Below are 18,657 nucleotides of genomic sequence, written 5' to 3' on the forward strand. Positions count from 1 at the left end.
ACGTATGACTGAGGGATACAGATAAGTTCCTTACACGTATATTAAAGGTATACATGTTTGAATATCCGATTTATGCAATACTCCCATGCTCATATGTACAGTTGCAATCAGAAATATTCAACCCCCTCACCTCAATAGACATTATAGTGATGTGGATGACAGATAATGACAATAAATGACAAAAAAACCTCATCAAACATCAAAAGATATTCATTGATGCGTATTTTAGTTATTTTGACAACAGAAGTTGACTTAACTTTGAAGTTCAAATGAAAAAAGTAACTCTTTCTACACATGTGCATGTGCAGTATTATTCAACCCCCCAGCTTCAGTACTTTGTGGCGCATCCTCTAGCTTTTATAACTTCTAAAAAAAATAATCAGTAAGTGCGGACAAGCTTCTCTTACACCTCTCGATTGGAATCTTTCCCCATTTTTCCAGTGCAAAAGCCTCTAGATCAGTGATGTTTGATGGCTTCCATGCTGCAACTGCCTTCTTTAAATCCCACCAAAGATTTTCAATCAAATTTGAATCTGGTGACTGTGAATGCCACTCCAGGACGTTCCAGATCTTTTTCTCAACCAAGCTTTGGTGGACTTGGAGGTTTTGCTTTGGATCATTGTCTTGCTGGAAAGTCCAATGATCACCAAGGTTTAATTTGTCAACAGAAGGCATCACATTCCTCTTTAAAATGGTCTGGTATTTCTGTGAATCCATGATTCCATGTACACAATAAAGATTGCTAGTTCCTGCCGCAGAAAAACAGCCCAACATCATCTTTGACCAACCTCCATGCTGGACTGTGGGGATGGTATTCTTCTGGTCATAAGCCTGGCCTTTCACACGCCAGACATACCGCTGGCCCATACGTCCAAACAGTTCCAGTTTGGTTTCATCAGTCCATAGAACTGTCACCCAAAACTCAGTAGTCTTATCCAAATTCCTCCTGGCATATTCTAGTCGACTTTTGATGTTCCTTGTGGTCAAGAGCTGAGTGTGTCTTGAAGCCGGCCATGGAGTCCTTTTTTATTCAGTACACGTCTTATAGTTGCCACTGACGCACTTGTACCAGCCTTCATCAGGTCATCCTGTAGGTGTCTTGCAGTCACACAGGGATTTATCTGAGTTGTTCTGACTAAGTTGCTGAGGGTCCTTGATGAAATGTTGGGCTTTCTTCCACGGCCAGGCAGGTTTGAAGCTGCTCCATCAGTTTTAAACTTCCTTATAATGTTCCCAAATGTGTCTCTTGGAATATCATTTTTTGGGGAAATCTTCTTTTACCCAAGGCCTTTCAGGTGTGATGAAATAATCTCCAACTCACCTTGAATTCCTTCATGGGTGGGGTTTATATATGCATCACAGCTGAAGCAAATGAAGGATCAGTATAGAGTTCCCAAAGGCTTAATAATGTTTTAACTCAACTTTAGGACAAAAGAACTGTTATTTCCTTGCCCCTTAACGATCACACTAACTGTCTAAACCTAACCAAATCATATAGGGTTTACCAACATGTCCTCTCTTAACCAGGACCTGCTCGCCTCATCAGTTATTTGGTCTCCATGAAGTCTACTGGTCTTTATACTGGAAAAGGTCCTAAGGAGGCAACAAACACGAGGAAAAACTCACAGTGAGGGACAAACGTTTACTAATAAACTGTATAATGGCCCATGTTGCTGAAGTTTTATTACAGATTTGGAAAAAAACAACCTTATTTAATAAGAATGATCCTGTATGTCGATGTTGTGATGTGGTAAATGCAGAATAATTCACATATAAAATGGTTGAACCGATGTTCCAGACAGTGAACTTGTGTTACATTTGGAGCTGAAATCAACAACCACCCTCATAAATGTCACAGGTGTGAAAATGACCCAATAAAAGTTCCCAGAGTCCAATGTGAAATTTTGGAATTGCCTGTTTTGTCAGATCTATAATCCAAAGCCCTGAATTTACAATCTGTAACCAATCACGTTCCTGAAGAATTACTGAGTGATGATTTGTTCAGCATAATTTTTAATGCATTATAGACTATAGATTAATTAATACTTATTAAACATACATGTGGAATCATCACAGAATTAGGACAATAGAAATTTGAGGAATGACAAGAAAGAGCTATTGTGTGAGTTCTTCAACAAATCCGATCCTGTCATTCAGTCATAATTCCAGATAAATCAAGGAACAAGAATACTGCTAGAGTCCCTGCTATTGTGATTTCTGCAATAATTCATGTCACGGATCCTTTAGGTCCCGTATCAATGAGAAGTGTGTGAAACGAGCAGGAGACCATCTGCACCATCTGACAAAAAGCCAAATCTCTTCCAGCCCTGTTAATAATAGATTACAACATCAAAGAGACTGAATGTACAATTACAGAACAGCGCAATTACACTTTCATTAGCTTGGCGCGCAGGAAGTGAAACGCTCAGGGGCAGGAATATTTCCAAAAATGGGAGTGGGTGTTTTTGTCAAAACGTCTGTGATGAACTTTAACTGTAACTTTCAATCTAAAATATTAAAACAAACACTATTTGCTGCAAAGAAACATCTTAATATCAGCTGTGAATAAGGACACAGAAGAAAATCACAGAACAGATGACTCTTTATTGAGATCTGACACACATGATACTAACATAGGTCTCGTACGAATGCAGTACATATATATAAAGATAAATAAAAACAGGAATGGGTGCTGGGCGTCAGTATCGGATGTTGCAGCTCTTCATTTCTTTTTACTCATCAGGGCTTCAGCTGCGGCTGCGGCTTCGGCTGCATCTGTTTTCAACTTCTCCTCCCTCTGCTCCAAGAAGAGTTTGTACTCATCAGCTGAGAGACTGAGGAGGGGGACGGGGACGGGGACAGAGACGGGAGGGAGAAACATACAACATAGTTACTTACAGTTACTACAGGATTCTAACCCGCAGTAACACAGCTACACTGTTAAATAGTTTAAGAGGCAAAACGGGAAGTGGCCTGGGACGCATGTGGTTGCACAACGCAAATGAGGGACCCCATATGAAGGATGGCCTGCTCAGCTCACTTCCTCTGACCTGCTAAAGTTTCACAATAATCCACAGTCTATGAATAAATAAAATATATAGAGCATATAGATCTGGGAAGTGAGACCCGATCAACGGAGACACATTCAGGACACATTTTATCTCCACTCTCCACTCCAACTCCCTCAGGACGCATGTTAACACCAGGTCTGAACACGGCTCAGGAGATCTTTGCCTCAGCCAACAAGTAAAGTTGCAGTTTACATTCATGTCTGTCGGGACTCGTATAATATATGTACTGGCAGAATATTAATTAAGGCATTAAGTGGTTTCATTCTATTTACTACATGAATTCTCGAGTTGTGGCCAAAAACAAGTTTTGTGCACTAACAGCGACCTTGAGTTTAGACCTTAATCTAATCAATCAAGTCCACGTGCACGTTTTTTTGGAAGAAATACTCAGTTCTCCCCCTGACATACTGCTTTAAGCGAGAGTGGCGCGGACAGAAAGCCCCAATAAAATAAAAGCCCCCAGAGTCAAAGAGGAACAACTGCATTCTTGAGTGACAGTGTGTTGTACTGCCATCCAGGGAGAAATCCATCGTGCAAAAAAAGAGAAAGCAGCGATACAAGTTTCTCCAACGACAGTTCTCTCAATAAATCATAATGCAGTGCAGCCACAAGACACGTTATGGTTTAAGTGAGGGGGAGCAAGGGATTGTGGGAGAAGTAGAAAATCATTAGCTGAAGTAGGAAGTGAAGCCTCGGTGTGATTCTGCCTGAACGCCGAACTAAAAGAGTTCACGGCCATATGAATACAAATCTGTGGAAAGTCATAAATAATAAATACGTGGTGTCAGAGCAAACCGAGGAGGATGTTGAGACACTGGTGAGCGAGGACTGGATGTCACATCTTTAAAATCTAAAGCATCAGTGTGTCCAGCTCCATATTACATACTGACTCTGTACAGTACATTTATTATGTACAGGTTCAAGAAATTATTATTTTCATTATGATTAATCTGATTTATTATAAAAAATAGTTCGGTCTTTATAATAGTACAACATTTTTCTGTCTCAAATGCCTTGTTTTGTTTAATCAATGATCATAAAGATGTCACGATTAAAGGGTTGTGGAATTTATGCTGAAAAATGACTTAAATTAGGAATCGATTATTATAATAATTGCACTTTATACATTTTACATTGATCCACTGATCGATCAGCTGACAACCCACTAATTACAGCTCTTATAACTAACAAATGGACTCTATTGATATGGTGGTCTTTCGGGTTTATCCACGTTTCAAAGAGCTTCTATATGGAGCACTTCTTCCATCACACTTCATCGACACACTGTGGACACAACCGTCAGGGGTGACAGGGGTCACAGGGGTCAGCATCCTGCCTCAGGACACTTCACTACTATGTCTATGTTGTTTTTACAGGGAGAATAAAGAGAATAATCTCATACTAACATCAAATTGGTTTCCCATATGCAATTTTTTTGTCCTGGCCTGTCTCAACATCAACACTGACCACGATATATCGATTTTCTATTCTTTTACTTTTACATTAAGTTTAATGTTATTTCATTGTAGAGCTGTATGTGGCGTCAATCTCACATTGGGAAAACTGGGAGAAATCTTGTCATATTGATGGGCCAGAGGTTTTTACTGGACTTCTCTCTGTGCCAATCACAGCTGTACTGTTCAGCTATTACTTGGACACAAAGTACTTTTTACTGTGGAGCCTATTTACAGTGGAGCCTCATATATATATAAAAATGAATAGTAATTATTCTATTAAAGCCCCCTTCCTACAATCTCCCCTTTTCACAGGACTTTAATTATTTCTTTACTGTCATCTAATCTGACCTCTTGTGGCCGTTATTATGAATAGCAGCCTTAATAGAAAGCAGGGCTCATAAACTTATTTGTTTGCAGGTCTGAAATATATGTGAATCGATATGTGACAGTGTGTCCTAGCTCATTTAAAGAACTTTATACAAAGAGGATCTACTCCGACCAACTAGGAAGCTGAGGACAGGACCTGTTGGCGTAGTGTGTGTGTGTGTGTGTGTGTGTGTGTGTGTGTGTGTGTGTGTGTGTGTGTGTGTGTGTGTGTGTGTGTTCTGTGTGACCACCGGACAGGTTTATTGTGTTTTTTCCAGTCGATACACTGAATTCATGAGCAGAATCAGAACTTACTCTTTGACAATCTTGATACCGAGTGATCGAGCTGAGCCGATGATACATTTGACGACGTGTTCCAGGGAGGAGTTCCTGGTTTTGAAGCAGTCATCCTCGGCTTTCACCTGGGCGATCTCATACACCGCCCTTAACGACACCATCCCGGCTGTTTCATGACCTACACAAACACAAACACACAAGCACAACACACAAGCACAAAAGAGACAGAAAGGTGTGAATAAAGAGCAAAAATTTCTATAAATCTACAATGAAATGTTTAATACAAAAGAGGACAAAGTGGAGGAATGTGTGTGGAGGTGGTGTCGGAGAGATGTCAGGGAGTCAACAGCTGAAATGAGTCTGGAGATAGCAGAGAGCATAAAAGCTGAAAATCCAGAATTCTCTTTTCTGAACACAGCACCGTTGCCACTTCCCTCCTCTGCAGCAGTTCCACCGCACGTCATGAATATAACATCAATCACAGCCCAGCTCACAACCGAGCCCATGGAGAGACGCGTGTCCATTTCTGGATGGGCTCAGCAGGTGATTATTTGAGCGAGAGCAGAAACATAAGTGAAGCAGCACATCTCACCTGTCTTGCCGGCCCCTTTCGCGATGCCCGCTGCCTGCTTGAGGAAGTAAGACACCGTGGGTTGGCCGATCTTCAGGTCGTACGTTCTGTCAGGCTGAGCAGACGGAGGGGAGAGGAGGGCAAGTGAGCATTTGAGGTTTTCAAGGAATAATATTCTCACTGTGGCCAGGATATTAAAAAGGAGAGGTCAACACAACACCTCCCTTAAGAAATGAATCCTTCTCCTCGGATTTCAGTTTATAACATTTATCTTTTTTCATATTTTTTGCAGCAGTTGCTATAACATAGTATTTCGTTCTTGCAGTTTACAGAGAAAACAGTCACAGATCTATCATTTGAAATCATAGCAATTTTTGAAACAAGCGAATCCTTGATTTCAGACAAAGAAAAACAACAGTCTGAACTGTTGGGTGTCTCTGACTAAAATAACAAATTGTTGCGTCATGATTTCATCAGTTTGGTGACTTTAAAAATGCCGTTTCTTTCTAGTGTTTCCAATGACTAGTTTTGAAATGGGAGTCTTGTAAAATATGCACTTGACTTCATGATTTCCTGCTCAAAGACTAAAGCTGCAGGTTTTTCTCTCCACTGGTGTCGAAGAAACAACATTGAATACGAAACGAATTTCATGAATGAACAGGGTTTTATTTTAACAAATAACTAAATTTCACATTTAGTTCTTTCTTTAAAGGTTTTGTTTTTCATTGTCTCCTTCATTGGATGTTCAGTGGTGAAGGAGGAGGAGGGTTCATCGTGCAACACAGGTCGTTAGTCGCAATCAACCTGTGGGTGTTTCAGTTATATGTTGTGATCATTCATCAATCAGGGCGTTCCTTTAGAAATCGTTTGAGCCCTCTAGGGGCGATGGGAACTAACATCAAACATGACACTGCTCAGGTCGGCTGTGTTCGCTTTGAAGCCGATGAAATTATTGTAGTGAATTGGAAGTGAAGCTGACTCGGCTGGTTGGCCAGTTGGCCTCGCATGCTAATGACTGCAGCCAACGTTAGAACGAATGAAAACACTGGTAAAGGATTTTCACAGACTTTTCACTGCACTTTTGTTATAGAAAGACCACCAAAAAAAAAAGGAGACACAACCTTCCAAACTCTGTCAATGTGAAATATTATTCTGCTGCAGCCTCTTGCACACTGCTTCATCATGCAGGGACATCCAGAGACTGACAGGCCTGTCGTATGTGGTAAACGTTATTATGTTTGAGCACGGCTGTTTGAGGCCGTCCCCATGCTGCCAGGAAGAAAACTCGGGTGGAGGAATACTAGGTTGATCTATATGTTTTTAATCTAATAAATGGATGCTACATATTTACACATCCAGGAGACACAAAGAACAATTACAATTCATCCAATGACAAATATGTAATTTCCATTTCAGCTCCTGAATGAAGTTAGCAGATAAAAGCTCTAGACTCAAAACAATGAGCTGAAGGAAGGCTAAAACTTAAAGTCACTTCATAAATCTCTGTGGGTTTGTCCCCAAAAAATGACTACAGTCACATTACACACATAAAATACAGGCCATTTAAAAGATGATGGACAAAATAATGTGAAGACATAAAAAATGACTTTAACTTTGGAGTAACCTCAGCCATTTACATGCCGTGTTTAGGTTATTTTGTCGACCCCCTGTGGGTTCAGCTGCTGCGCATCTGTTCTCCTGCCTGATTCGTTCGCCATTTTCATCCTCCCCTCAGGACCAAAATAAAAATAATCTCTTCAGCCTCACTGAGTTATTCTGACTCTTTTCTTTACAGTCAGATTTGTTCCCTCGCTGGACTTCCCCTTTTAAGAAAACTTCAAATCAGACATATAGATCCTATCAATAAATCATCGGAGGAAAGTTTACTGTGGCTCGTCTGTTATCTGTCACATAAATACAACAAAAACAACAAAGAGAGAACAACAAACAGTAGCTGAGCAGAGAAGATACCACATAGCAGGTGATTTGTCATCAGAGTTGTGTTATCTAACCGCAGTGACCTTTCAACGGAGGCAACAGTATTTTTCTCCATCTATGGAAAAGCTAAAGGTCCAGTGGGCTGCTACTCTTTCCTCCACTTTTTTTACAAGATGAAACAAACAGCATATATTGCACCAGACTTTTTCCTGCAGGCAAAAACAAGACGGAGTTAAACTGAAAGAGAGTGAAAGCCCCGGCTCCCCAAAACATTTAAACACTAGTTTCAGCGTTTTGAGGAATATGCTTATCTGCTTTCGAGACTTACTGTACTGATGAGAGGCTTTTAGCTCAGTGCCATGGAATTCAAAACGCATGTTCTTGTTTCCCCCCCGAGATGAACTGTAATAACTTCCTCCAGCTCCACTATCAGATAAAACACTTTGGTGCATTTGATTTTTTACTTTTTCTACTTAATGTACCATGCTAAATAAATCAGCATTTAGCTGAGAGTCCCACTGTGACTGAATACAGTCCCAGTGGGACGATGGTTATTTGGAGCCAGAGTCTGCACAGTGGCGATTGGGGAATCAAGCCGTTGTAAAGCTGATACACACATCTGACCAATCACAAGTCAGTCAGCTGTCAATCATGATGTTTTATTGTTTTTATAGTATCAAATAACCAATAAAAACAAACGTACCGTGAAAATTACAACGGCACAAACATCTGTGTTACAAGAACCACCTAAAATGACAGAAACCATTCTTTTGACGTGTTCTTAGACTTTTCAGTGTTGTCCATGTCCCAGCCATTATCTTAGGGAAGGTGGGACATATGCAGGTGGCTCGTGATGATTTAGCTTAACTTTTGGAGAGTAGTCATCTTTATATACAGTCTATGGTACGGCCGGACAGGGCCACAGGCTCTTTACTCCTGTTACATGTCTATTAGTTTGTGGATTAAATTGATGAGGAACATAATGTTAATTGGTGAGGTGGTAAAAGGCTGATTTGTAAACTGTTGACGGTGCCAGATGAGTTGTTTCCCATGTTAGTAGTTTTTATAGTTATCTAATTGAACTCCCTGCTCTGGATCCTTAACACACAGGGATGAGAGTGGATTGATATCAAACTCAGTCCAAAAAAGTTAAAGGTAGACTTTCAGAAAAAGTTAAACATTTCCTTTAAACAGGATGAAAGGTGTTGCCGGATGTGCTCAAGGCTATAGACGAGCCTGAGGTGAAAGAGAAACATTTCAAGTCTAACATTAAACTTCATATACGGAGAATACACTGCACTGGTGTGTGCAGCCCTGAAAGGCACCAGCAGATGGCCATGATAGGCAGCAGCGAGCAGGATATTTCATGTCAAAATAAATTCAAGCCTTTTAAAGGATTAGGCTTCCCCCCACAAACCTCATTACAACACACATGTATTTCACCTCTGATATAAAGGAGTGAGTTGGTGTGTCGAGTCAAAACGATGTGAGCTTGTGTGGACAACTACAAGCTACCAACACCTCTTTTCTGAGTAATTCACATCTCTTGCATGCACTTAATGCTTCTTGACTCCAAGTTCCTCTGGGTATTGCTTCATTAATGAATGCAAATGGAAAAGGCTTACTTCTGTGGTAGAGTATGAATAATGGAAGTGTTCTGGTAATGTTATGCAGCTAGTGGAATTAACCACAGTCGTGGGAGGGAGGGGTGCTAAGAGAAAAGGGTAAGGGGTGGGTTAGTGAGACCCACACCGAGCCGAGCCGCACAGACGCACCTTCACATGGATCTTGACCGGGAGAGGGATGCCCTCCTTCAGCTCCTTGGTTTTCTCATTGAAGTCCTTGCAGAACTGTCCGATGGGGATTCCTTTCTGGAAAGGAAGACGGGGGAAACGTGAGAATAAAGGCAAATAAGCATGGAAGCTGTGAGAGCCGCTTTAAAATATATGAAGAGTCTGTGCTCACAATCATTCAGTCAAACGTCCCTCATGTCGCACGGCTGGAATACAGATGCCTGAGCTGCTGTCAGTCCGTCACAGCTTCAGAGACGTCTAACTATTCACACATGAGTGGCTCAGGGAGCGGGAATGGGATGGTATATACTACATAACTTATATGAAAGAGAGGGTGTGTGGAAAAAGTCATTTTTGCACTACATATTGTTGTTTTACCCACACCGCATGTGTGTATGTGCAGTGCTTTGTTGTTCCAGACAATGTGTGTGTTTGTGCGCGCGTGTGTGTGTGTCACTACATATGACTGAATGTATGTTGGTGCCCAGAGCCAGAGAAACCCAGTGATGAATGAGGCTCCCATTTTCCAGCTCCTGCGAGGCCAACCAGAGCGAGAGCAAAATGGATGGGTGACATTAAGTCAACACTCGGCCAACGCTGCTCCTTTGCACCATTCCTCTTTGCAGCTGAATTCAGTGGCAAAAAACTAATACAGAATCTAATTATTACTGTTGAAATTTAAGCTGACCTTCACCCGTCATCATTCCCAAAGGCAGCAGACTGATTGAAATGTTCATTTCAGAAATGAGGGGAAGAAAAAAAGAATTTTTATACACAGTTTAATGGACTCGTGAGCTTCCATAGCTCCAAGTCAGTGCCAAGCTGAGCCCTCAGATTCAAATAATGGATCTGATGGAAAGTCAGTCATCCTGAGACCTTGGCCAATGACGGAGCGGGGAAGACATTTATTTGAACTTAACGGAGCAGAAAGTTCTCTGAACATCATCTCCACTAAAGGCTTCAAAAGCACCTGATGAATGCTAATCAGCCGCTCAATCTGCAGAACCCCATCACTTCATTAGTGTCTAAAACGCGGCTCAATACTCGCTGGAATTTTCGAGCATCTCGCGAACAAAATAATAAACTGATTGAATTTTCAACATACCACATGCGTCGAGGCAGGTTATTGTTTCAGAGCTGATGGGTGCTATTTGAATTACAATGCCGCACTAATGAAATGGAATGCAGTTACATCCCCGGAGCCCCTGCTAGGCTCTACCTTCCCTCCCCTCTGGTGCTTATTAATAGTAATCCTATGCCAACCGCACTACCCTCTACCCGTGCCTTTCCCTCCCTCCACCTCCCATAAAACAACATAGCAATGGTAAACATGCGAGGAGGGAGCACTGATGGAAAGTCTAATTAAATTTGGATTAATGCAAAGGCTATGATGTTGGGTATGAGTCAAAGCAAAGCCTCAGGCTCTACCTCACACATTTGGCTCTCATTCCTTTCCTTCTCTTCAGCGAATGGTGGATAATGATTTCTCCCACTGACTCAGACGGCCCTTTCATGCCACACAATGTGAAAGGGCCTTGCTGACCAGCCAAAGATAATGCTTGATGCTTCTAAAATGTGCTTAAGGACAAAAAGCCAGACATTATACAGACAAAGGAGTGACTGTGTAAAGATAGAGAAAGGGACCTCACATGGCCTTTCCTTACACAACACTGCTTTATTGCTAAAAGGATTTGTGAAAACATGATGGAAGAATAAAGAGTGATAACAGAGAAAAGACCAGAGATACAAACCACTTGGGACGGCAGCAGGTTCTTCGCCAGAAGCTCTGCAAACAATTAAGTGTTCACCAGAGACAGGTAATCATATTTTAATTAAGCTTTTCCACACTATTCCGGGCATCTCATCCTCTGTAGATGACAGCATGAGCAAGTTTTATTTTGGCCTCTGGCTATTTGATAGTTTAAGTACAAGTAATTGCGGCGATGGGGCCATGCTGGAAATTGCAATCACAGTCTGTAAATGTGGTAAGAGAGGCTGGCATGCCATGAAAGCAATGTTCGAGGTTTGTTCCTCCAACCTCCCATGACATTTATCAGAGAGAGAGAGAGAACTAGAACAGTAACAATCATGGCTCGGCCAAATCGCTAACCCCGCTCACACTGCATCTGAGCATCTAATCATCCTCGAGTCCGAGCTGCTGGATAAATCCTCTGTCTCCCACCATGACTGATTAGAGCCGGGCACTCTCCAGTATAAAATGGCTGCAGCCCATCACCCGAAGCGGGGCCTTCGACGTCGGCCGTGAACGAGGAGATTCAGCCTCACATCTTTAAAGACTTCGTCGATCCTGGGCATTGGGATTAAATGCTAATCTACGAAGATATTTATCTGCGTCAAATCCAGCAGCGACGGTGGTGAGTAATTGCTGTATGATCCATGAGAGATCAGCATGGCAGAGTCTTATTACTCATAATTATGAGAGCAATAAGGCATTCGCAATTAAAATCAAGAGAAATGTCCATTTGATTCAACCCTTCCACCATATTCTCTGCAGTCCTTTTTGACACTGCCTCTGTGCTAATGTGATTGGCCTTTCAGCTTCACTAACTCTTTTTAACAAGATGTAGCACTGGTGTGGCGGGATGGGTGTGTGTGTGTGTGTATGTAAGAGAGAGAGAGAGAGAGAGAGAGAGTGACTTGGGGATGAGAGGCAGGGATGGGAAAGACGGAGATGGACGAGGTATATTAAAGTTGTCAGAATGTGGCCAGTGGTCGTGGTCAGTATCTGAACGATGACAGCAGGTCTGTTTGACCGAGGTGAACGACGGGCGCGAAGAACAGAGGAGGCCGCAGGGGGTCCTCATGAATAAGGGCGAGTGCGCCCAGATGTTTATGTATGACCACTTCGGCCTCATTTCAATCTGACACGAACATCAGTTGAGGAGAGGATATCGGTGCATATTAAGCTGCGAGAGACTGCTGACAGCGAGGAAGTGTTCACCGCGTATGGTCGCAGGTGTTTTTGCAACGGAGCGAGAACATTGGGGAGAGAGGGGGGGGGGTAAATAAATAAGGGAGAGAGTGGAGGAAGAGGGATGGAAGGAGATGAGAAAGAGAGGGAGAGTAGGTCAAGAGAAGTGCTGTGCTTATGGAAGTGTGGAAAACATGGAGATAAAGGACACAGACAAAAGGATAAGGCCCTGGGGCAGGAGTCAGAATTAATTGCCCCTGGCACGCACAAGGCCAGTGGATGAATTGCCCTGGGTGGTCGACACGCAAGAGGGCTGCGATACAGGGACAAAGGTGTACGACGGAGAGAGGCTGCTGGGGCGCGAGGTTAATTAAACTCTTTAGTGTGAAATACTCCCATTCATTACCTTCATTACCTTGTTCATTTAATCTGCGCCGGTGTTGACATTTTATCACAGTCAGCCCGTTGTAGCGTCATGGAGCAGATTAGGTTTGACGGTGAACTCCTCGCAGGCAGAGGGGGTCAGAGGAGAGCGAGGAGCGGGAAATCAGGTCAGTTTAGGTCTGACAGACACAGCAAACCACACCAAGTACATTGAGTACATGCTGGACATGCGTTTTACTTGATTTTCAACCGTAGAATCAGTGGATTAGTCTGAAAAGTGGAAAAGGAAAACAATTTTCACCCCTGCTCTCCAGTAAACTGTGCTGGAGCCAATATGTAGCCCGGAATAAAAAAAAAAACGAGGAGCCGTGCTTAAACCAGCATGAGCGCACAACTGACCCCAAGTTCAGGGGAGTCATCTTAGAAACAACCGAAACAAGCCAAGATATTTGCTTAAAATAAATCTTCACTTTTTGCAGCTGGGCACAAGAAGAGGAATTGGCTGTTTGAGGGCACGGTGAGAGCAAAGCGACCAAACAGGCGCTGGTGGAACAAAATGGATAGCACTGCGACAAAGCATCCCATTTCCAACTCCATTACGTCCCCCTCATAGTCCTGATAGTGTTGTGCTTTTTGGCACTTCACATGATTAATCACACGTGGAGCAGGCAGCAGAAACCCAGGAGCCTGAACAGCAGGAAGCTGGAGCTCCTCACTGGAGACGAGCGGGGAAAAAAAATATTCACTGACACGTGTAGAGGCCTGGAAAGAAAAGAAAATCAGGTGCAGAAATAAAGTCAGAAACCGACAACAGGTTTAACAAAGCCTGTGTTGTGTTTGTGCAGGATTCCGAGACGTAGCCGTGAATTTTTCACAAAAAAGGTTTTCATTTAAATGGGAACTCCACCGATTTCACACATGAAAGTCTGCGTACAGGTGTTGGGAGCACGACTGCATATGTAGGGGGGAAATAGCTTCATGTGGCTCCTGAGGGAGCTGCACAAAATCTGATAAACTACCTTGCGTGATGCCACTCGAGGCATCGCTTTGGTTTAAGAGTACATGTTTGTAAATGAAAAAGGGAAAAGAAAACTCCTGGGATGTGAAGCTACAAATAAGCAGACCTCTGCAGCCTCCTCTTCTCTGCTCGAGCAGACAGACTCGAGGCAACATTAACCGCTAATAGCATAAATAACGCCCAAGTCAAAGACCCAACTGCTGGCAGCTGAATCACGTTGTGGGTAATGTAGGCATCAGGCGTCTGTACAAGAGATAAAAGAAGATATCTCTGGTTCTGCTGCATTCATTTTAATTTCTTCTGGTCCATGAGACAATATTAAAATAATTCAATGCATAATCAGAAGAATTAATTCATGTCGTGCAGTGAGATTAGCCAGGAGGAAGAGGGTGAAGGGTCTGAGTCCTGCATTTTTGAGGAGATCAGCCTCAGGAATGATATAGAGCATGTCTCACTGTTTACGCCTTCAGCTTTCTTGGACAGATTGTAACCCCATGTGTTCTTCCAAACTTCCCAATCACGTCTGAAGCGAAAAGTGATGACTGCACAGTACTGTGGACAGCCTGCCCGCCTGGCTGCCCCTCGCCTTCCTCTGCTATTGTCCCTGTTCCCCTTCTGTCCTTTTCCCTGCATCACCCCCCCTCGCTCTCCACTCTGAAAGTGAGCCAGTGTGCAGAGTGACCTTCAACCACACCCACGGGGAACAGAAAAAAAGAAAGAAGAAAATAGAAGGAGGAGATAGTAACAGGACTACAGAGAGAATGGGATAAACATGAGGACATGGGTGAAATAAATGCAGCAGAAAGAAGAGGGGTGAAGAAGTAGGAGAGAGAAAAAAAACACGCTGAATTGAGGAAAATGGAAAATCTTCCTTCTCTCTTGGAAGCCAGCGGAGCGCAGAGCTGAATCTGACAAGAAAGATGACTCTCCATCCCCCTTCTCACCACTCTGATTAAACCTCTCACTTTAAAATGAACCCGGCACACAGAGCCACAGAAATGAGGCAGTTGAGGACTTTGAGCCTCTCAAAGGTGCAGAAATGCCGACAGATTCACTTGAAGAAGCAGGACCTTGGGGACAAGGTGATGCTGTGAAATCCCCCCCCCCCCCCCCCCAGAAAAACCTGCATCTGTGGCCGACAAAGTGACAGAAATTGAATTCTCTGATCAGGCGAGCAGCCGGCTCTCTTTAAAAAGCGGTTTCCAAAAAGATTTGCTTTCAGACAGATCTGTCTGAGGAAATTCCCACTGCTTCTGTGCATTCAGCCAACTGTAATGAGTTAATCTCACACAGAGGGACGGTCTCCTTGTGTGAGCAAGACAGTAAGTAGACAGAAGGAGGACTAATTAAAGTTGTAACATCTGCCTTCTGAGCACTAAATGTGTCGACAGGCTCCAAGCATCTTTCGCTCCACTTCCCCGCTCTTGTAGCAGGCGAGGAGAGAGGGGGGGTAAATAAGGTATCTGCCCCGCTCCCAAACAATGCCATTAATCTTCTGCAAGTGGCATCATCATGATTAGCATAACTAATGAGTATACGGTAGCTGGGTGCTCTGAAATATTCATAGCATCTTCTTGGCTTAACTTCCATAGCTGATGGTGGAGGAGAGGAGGAGGAGGAGGAAGAGGAGGAAGGGAGGAACAGAGGAGGGTGGGAGGTCTGGAGTAGAGCACGTAGCCTGCTTACAAATTAACACCACAAGCCAACTCGGACAGCATGAGTGAGTTTGTGCTCCCCGTCCTCCGCCTCCTCCCGCTGCTGCTGCGCCGCGCTGCCCCCTCGCTCCTCCTGTGCCGTCTTCCCGGTTTGCGGGCGCCGCTTTAACGAATCCGCGACGCCGCTCCTGCTCCACTTTGGACGGACTTCCGCGCAACAGCCGGAGCCCGAGCGAGGAGCAGCGGCATCGGCATCAGCCCTGCACGGTGTCAACCCCTCACCACCACCAACCCCCACACCCCCACACTGCGGGAGGCGACAGATCCAGAGTCGGATCCACGTCGAGCCACCGCATTACGCACGGATCCCGAAACGCCAGCCGCGCCAGATCTGCGCGGATCTGCAGATCTTATTGAGTCTGAGTCGTTTTTGTTGTTTACCCCAAACTCGTGTCTGCTCGCCGAGGCAGCGGCGATGACTTTCTCCTCTTGCAGCCGCACGACGAGCCTCCTCCTGGAGCCCGACTCCACACGAGCACCCGGACTGTAGGAGCGAGACTTTTATCACCGAGCGCCGGCTCATCAGCGACCATAAAGAGGAGACTTTATTGGTCAGAGACGGCGCTTAAAACACAAGTCGCGCTGTAAATCAAGTCAGGAGCATCAAGCCCAAGTGCAAGACGAATGGTTCGGGTAACTAAATCTTCACTTTACTACCGGCTGCATGCACGGATAAGACCCTCCACATATACCTGCTGTTATGGTCTGATGGGGCGGTTATGAAACAGGTGTTGCAGGGAGAGAGAGATTGTTAAATTGTCAAGGGGGACGTGGCAGCACAGCGCTGCATGCTGGGCCAGCTGATGATAACCAAATTTCAAGTAAACAAACAAAATCCATAACTCTGTAACAAAAAAACAACACCCCCCCTGATAAATCAACAGATGTTTGGTCATGAGGCTTTAACTCTGGAGAGGGGGTTTTATCCAGCAGCATAATCAGGGGGCTACACACACTGCCTGCATGCTTACCACCTCCATTAATTAATGAGTTGATGGCTGGGATGTTGTCCTGGTGCCCTTGGGAGCTATCCGTGTGCCACCACCTGTGAACACCCCCGAGAGATGCGGTGTCTGATGGGCTGTGCAGCTCACGTGAGGTGTGTTTATGGAGATGAAGTGGGTGTAGAGGGATTAATTCCTGCGCTGCGTGGAATTCTGTCCGCCTGGAAATCACCCACTATTAATAGAAAACAAAAGCAAGTGCTGAAAACCCCCCCAGGCTTGGCTCCATCTCTTTGCTGCACAGAGCTTTTTTTTTTCTGGATGAATGCTGGGAATCTATATGGAGGGGGGGGGGGGGATGTGCACAAGTGACACACATGAAAGAGAAGAGGTGATTTTGCTTTTTTTTTTGGTGGGAAAATTATTTTCATGGCAAAACTGAACAAAGGCCGTGAAAACGAGAGCAAATCTTCCACCTGGACGCCATCACATGTCATTACTCACGGTCATGGTGAAATAGGTTGTCTCACCTTGTCAACAGCGGTGTCACTTCCCAGAAAGGGGAGTGATGAATCTGGTCATTATTGGCGAGCAGAGTGGACGGACAGGCTGTCATCCCAGGTTCCTCACTCAGAGCGGAATACATTACACGGCGCTGACAGTGGGAGTCACAACAAGAATACAGGGTGACAGGGAGATTTCCTCGAGCAAAATTCAAGGCGCAGGTGGAAAGACTTAAGAAGCCAGACCTCTCTGAGAAAAACACCAGCTGCAACAGGGGCTGAAAACTTATCCAACCCCCTCCCTCTCTTCATCCCATCAGAGCGTGCTTTTTCTGCTTTACATAGACAGAAAAAATAATCTAATTTTGATTCCAATATCCTTGTAAATCTGGTGAAATTCACTCAGTTTTTCAGGCAATGATAATCAAGTTGCAGTGTGCGGGTAAGACAAAGGGCTTCACAGGCATCGGATATTACGAACGCTGGCGTGATCCACGCCCGTCCTCCCACCATGCCTCCGAGCAGATTAATCAGTCGAGATCATTCCTTTCTTCATCTCTTTTAATCATCTGTTTCAGAACAAACTCTAATGCCGGTGATATTTCAATACTCAGGGCGATGAATGCGTCGGGGTTCATCCAGGCCACGCTAGCTTATGAGATGCATGTCTTCTCTATAAGTGGGTGGAAGTCACATTCCATCTGCATCTCAGCCTTTTCCTCTTCATCACCCTCCCCCCCCCCCCCTCCCTCAGAGCTTATTTACGAACTATTACCATCATACAGTAACACTTTATCAGGCATGTAGACAGCCAAAAGGCCTATTAATCTTTCACACGCTGTCTTATGCTCCTTCTCCTTGTCCACACACACACAGACAATCTCAAAACCTCTCCTTTTTGTACCCACTGGAGTCCCTAGGCCCTCTTCAGTGATTCAGTCAGCAGCGAGGAGATGGCAGGGCTCCTGTTAGTCTTACAGTGAGGGGAGCGATGTGTCTTCCATCGGCGAGGCATCAATACACATTTTTCACTGGCCGATTTCTCTCAGAGGCCGCAATCATGCTCACAATCTCCCGCTCGATCATGCTCAACTGTTGCCGTTACCACACATCTGAAACGGTAATGATTTTATATTATAATGCCATTGATCCTGTTGAGAGGTTGACACCCTGAGTGTTGCCGAGCAGATAAACAGACAAGTCCACGTGCTCCGAGCTGTGATTTTCAGTTAAATACAACAAACAGGTGTTGGTTGGATTACACTGTAAAGTCAATGATACTTTTCCATGCTGAGAACAATACTGAGGTTTTACTGTCCAGGGCCTGGATATGAGCCGCAACATTAGCAATAGGAAGAAGGGGGGGATTCCAGAACTGAGGCACATTAGCATTGCCTGAATGCACCCAACCAGAGCGTGTACACAGACACACAAGGCAAACGCATTTCTATACAAATAGCAAGTTATCAATATTCATCTGAAATGAGAGATGATTAAAGGCTGCAGCACAGTATGAGAATAAACAGGGCGGACTATGGAGGCAAAGAAAAGGCTTTGACAGGGCACCTTGCTGTGTCTGAACACAATTAATAAATAATGGATAAGCCGAGTACAAAAAAGAGCGGAGACAACAACAGTGAACAGAGAAAGTAACAGGGGAGAAGTTTG

At 44.1% G+C, this 18,657-nt stretch overlaps 1 protein-coding gene across 1 annotated transcript in view; it reads right to left on the bottom strand.

The window, feature by feature from the left end:
- Window positions 1–2,590: 2,590 nt before the first annotated feature.
- mrpl11 (mitochondrial ribosomal protein L11) overlaps window positions 2,591–18,657 on the bottom strand; it is a 38,058-nt gene continuing 21,991 nt past the window's right edge. The window contains exons 3-6 of the mRNA XM_053429566.1: window positions 9,476–9,571; window positions 5,784–5,877; window positions 5,210–5,369; window positions 2,591–2,834 (exon numbers count right to left, since the gene is read on the bottom strand). Coding sequence (XP_053285541.1) covers window positions 2,723–2,834; window positions 5,210–5,369; window positions 5,784–5,877; window positions 9,476–9,571 — 462 coding nt within the window. The 3' untranslated portion in view covers window positions 2,591–2,722. The remainder of the gene's footprint in view (window positions 2,835–5,209; window positions 5,370–5,783; window positions 5,878–9,475; window positions 9,572–18,657) is intronic.

Source organism: Pleuronectes platessa, chromosome 8 (genome assembly GCF_947347685.1).
Source record: "Pleuronectes platessa chromosome 8, fPlePla1.1, whole genome shotgun sequence".
Lineage (NCBI taxonomy): Eukaryota > Metazoa > Chordata > Actinopteri > Pleuronectiformes > Pleuronectidae > Pleuronectes > Pleuronectes platessa.